The following is a 2,576-nucleotide window of genomic DNA, read 5'->3' as shown; positions in this document are numbered from 1 at the left end:
GAAAACCTTAGCTTCTCCCTTGTAAATATTAATCGTTTAAGTTCCAATCCTAATCCTAAACTTGTGAAATAATCGACAACAATAGATCAGAGACGAAAAAAGAAGGGCCAAAAAAACAAAACAAAAGAAGCAAAGAGAGGGTTGCGAGAGATAGATTGAAGGAGAGAAGAAATTGGCTGAGAAAGCTATGGGAGCTGTTAAAAATTACATGTTGTTTGTTTTCTTTGCATTAGCCATGCAAACTTCAACTCTAAAGGCCGGCATTGCCAATTTCGACGAGTACTGGAAAAAGCGAGCTGAAGAGGCCAAGGAGGCTTCCCGCGAGGCCTACGAACCAAATCCGGAGAAAGTCGCTAAACATTTCAACGATGAAGTGCACAAGTAAGTTTATGTTAAACATTAATAATTGTGAAAACAACGTCTCTTTGTGAAAATGTTGACTGTAAGTGTAAATATTGTACATGTTCTTTATTTAGGTCATTGGAAGGTGGCAATAGCACAAGAAGGAACCTAGGAAAATACAAAGGGCCATGCCTAGCAACAAATCCTATCGACCGATGCTGGAGATGTGATAAAAACTGGGCTAAAAACCGCAAGAAGCTGGGAGGTTGTGCTCTAGGGTTTGGACGCAAAACCATAGGAGGCAAGAATGGAAAATACTACCGGGTAACAGACCCGTCAGACAATGACATGGTGAATCCTAAGCCAGGAACACTGCGCTATGGAGTGATTCAGGACAAACCGCTTTGGATTATATTTGCTCATGATATGGTTATTAGGCTAAGTGAAGAGCTAATGGTGGCATCAAATAAGACAATTGATGGGCGCGGTGTTAATGTGCACATTTACAATGGCGCTCAAATTACTCTACAGTTTGTGAAAAATGTGATCATCCATGGGATCCACATTCATGATGCTAAAGCTGGAAATGGTGGGATGATTAGGGACTCGGTGGATCATTATGGCTTTCGTTCTCGGAGCGATGGAGATGGGATTTCAATATTTGGTTCAACTGATATTTGGATTGATCATATCTCCTTGTCTAATTGCGAAGATGGCCTCATAGATGCCGTAATGGGATCCAATGCCATCACCATATCTAATTGCCACTTCACCAAACATAATGATGTACGATCCATTTTCGTTTTCTTTTTATGAAATTAACCCAATTAAATTAATTAAAAGTTAAGGTGAGATTATCCATTACATTTGTGATGATAGCCAAATAATTCAACTTTCATACTTATTTATTATTAATAAAAAAATAATATAAATTATATTTTGAAATCTCATATAACAGTTTAAGCTATTAAATTGATATAATTTTTTAATATGATATTAAAGTTTTAATAACTAAATGATTATGAGTTTAAATCTTATTATCTCATATAAGTTATATCTTAAACTATTAGATTGAGATTATTTTTTAACAACTATTAATCACCAATATTAATCCTCTTATTGTATAACCATTTATTATGGATCGGAGGATCCTATTTTTGGCACAAAAATAACAATAATTAAAAGAGATATTGACTATTAATGTGCTGTATATTGCATTTAGCTTGGAGAAGTGTAATTTGCAAATACACAAATTCGTTGCGCAGGTAATGTTGTTTGGTGCAAGCGATGGTTATTCTGGCGATTCAGTGATGCAAATAACTGTTGCTTTCAACCACTTTGGTCGTGGATTAGTGCAAAGAATGCCGAGGGTCCGATGGGGGTTTGCGCACGTTGTAAACAATGACTATACTCACTGGGAAATGTATGCTATTGGTGGTAGCCAACATCCTACTATCATTAGCCAGGGTAACCGGTTTATTGCTCCTCCTGATCTAGCATGCAAAGAGGTACACTTCCTTCTAATAATTAATGACCCTAATGAAGGGCCATTACTGTACCAAAATATAGTTTTGGGATGAATTTAATTAAAATCTTCGAAATTCTAGCTTAAAAGTGAGTATTAATTATGTCAAGGACGGAACCTGGATATTTGTGGTAGCAAACAAAAGAGATCATAGCATTAATTCTATATTAAGATTAAATTATGTCCAATACACAAGTTGAACATTTAATTCTTTATATACGTTTATGTAGGTGACCAAGAGGGACTATGCAGTTGAAAGTGTGTGGAAGTCCTGGAATTGGAGATCAGAGGGGGATTTGATGCTCAACGGAGCCTTCTTTGTTCAATCTGGTAATGCAATCAAGACAATGAACAAACAGGGTGTGATTAATGCAATGCCTGGAAGACATGTGAGCAGGCTCACACGCTTTTCGGGTGCTCTCGATTGCGTTAGAGGTAGACCTTGTTAATATGTGCACCTCACTACCTGGTATGTGTACATACAGCGAGCTAGCTCGGTGAACGAGTTCAAAACCGAACCGTAGCTAGTTGTTTTCCGAAATAGGGGTTTAATTTAGGAGTGCAATTTCAACGCTTTCTGTTGTTAAGTAACTCGAATATCTTTGTAACTCTATTGGCGAAGATTAATTTACAAAAATTATTGCAAAAATTTCTCTCTCTAGGAATATCGATTGAATTTTCTACGACATTGATTAGTGGGATACAGTTT

General features: G+C 36.7%; 1 protein-coding gene across 1 annotated transcript; it reads left to right on the top strand.

Annotated features, from left to right (window-relative positions):
• The first annotated feature begins 235 nt into the window (after positions 1–235).
• LOC105117746 (pectate lyase-like) lies at positions 236–2,316 on the top strand. Its single transcript, XM_011015501.1, has 4 exons — positions 236–381; positions 477–1,128; positions 1,608–1,850; positions 2,098–2,316. The coding sequence occupies exons 1-4, from the start codon at positions 236–238 to the stop codon at positions 2,314–2,316; spliced, it is 1,260 nt and encodes a 419-aa protein (XP_011013803.1).
• Positions 2,317–2,576: the final 260 nt, after the last annotated feature.

The sequence above is a fragment of the Populus euphratica genome, unplaced genomic scaffold (genome assembly GCF_000495115.2).
Source record: "Populus euphratica unplaced genomic scaffold, PopEup_1.0 scaffold1520.1, whole genome shotgun sequence".
In the NCBI taxonomy this organism is placed as follows: domain Eukaryota; kingdom Viridiplantae; phylum Streptophyta; class Magnoliopsida; order Malpighiales; family Salicaceae; genus Populus; species Populus euphratica.
Note: the sequence above shows the minus strand (reverse complement) of the source record. Positions and strands in the feature narration are given on the sequence as shown.

What these genes read in the sequence shown, in the direction of transcription:
- LOC105117746 (XM_011015501.1), top strand. Translation starts at nt 236, where the DNA reads ATGCAAACTTCAACTCTAAAGGCCGGCATTGCCAATTTCGACGAGTAC. An exon ending in ACTTCACCAAACATAATGAT is followed by an intron (nt 1,129 to 1,607) that starts GTACGATCCATT and finishes TTCGTTGCGCAG; the next exon opens with GTAATGTTGTTTGGTGCAAG. An exon ending in CTGATCTAGCATGCAAAGAG is followed by an intron (nt 1,851 to 2,097) that starts GTACACTTCCTT and finishes ACGTTTATGTAG; the next exon opens with GTGACCAAGAGGGACTATGC.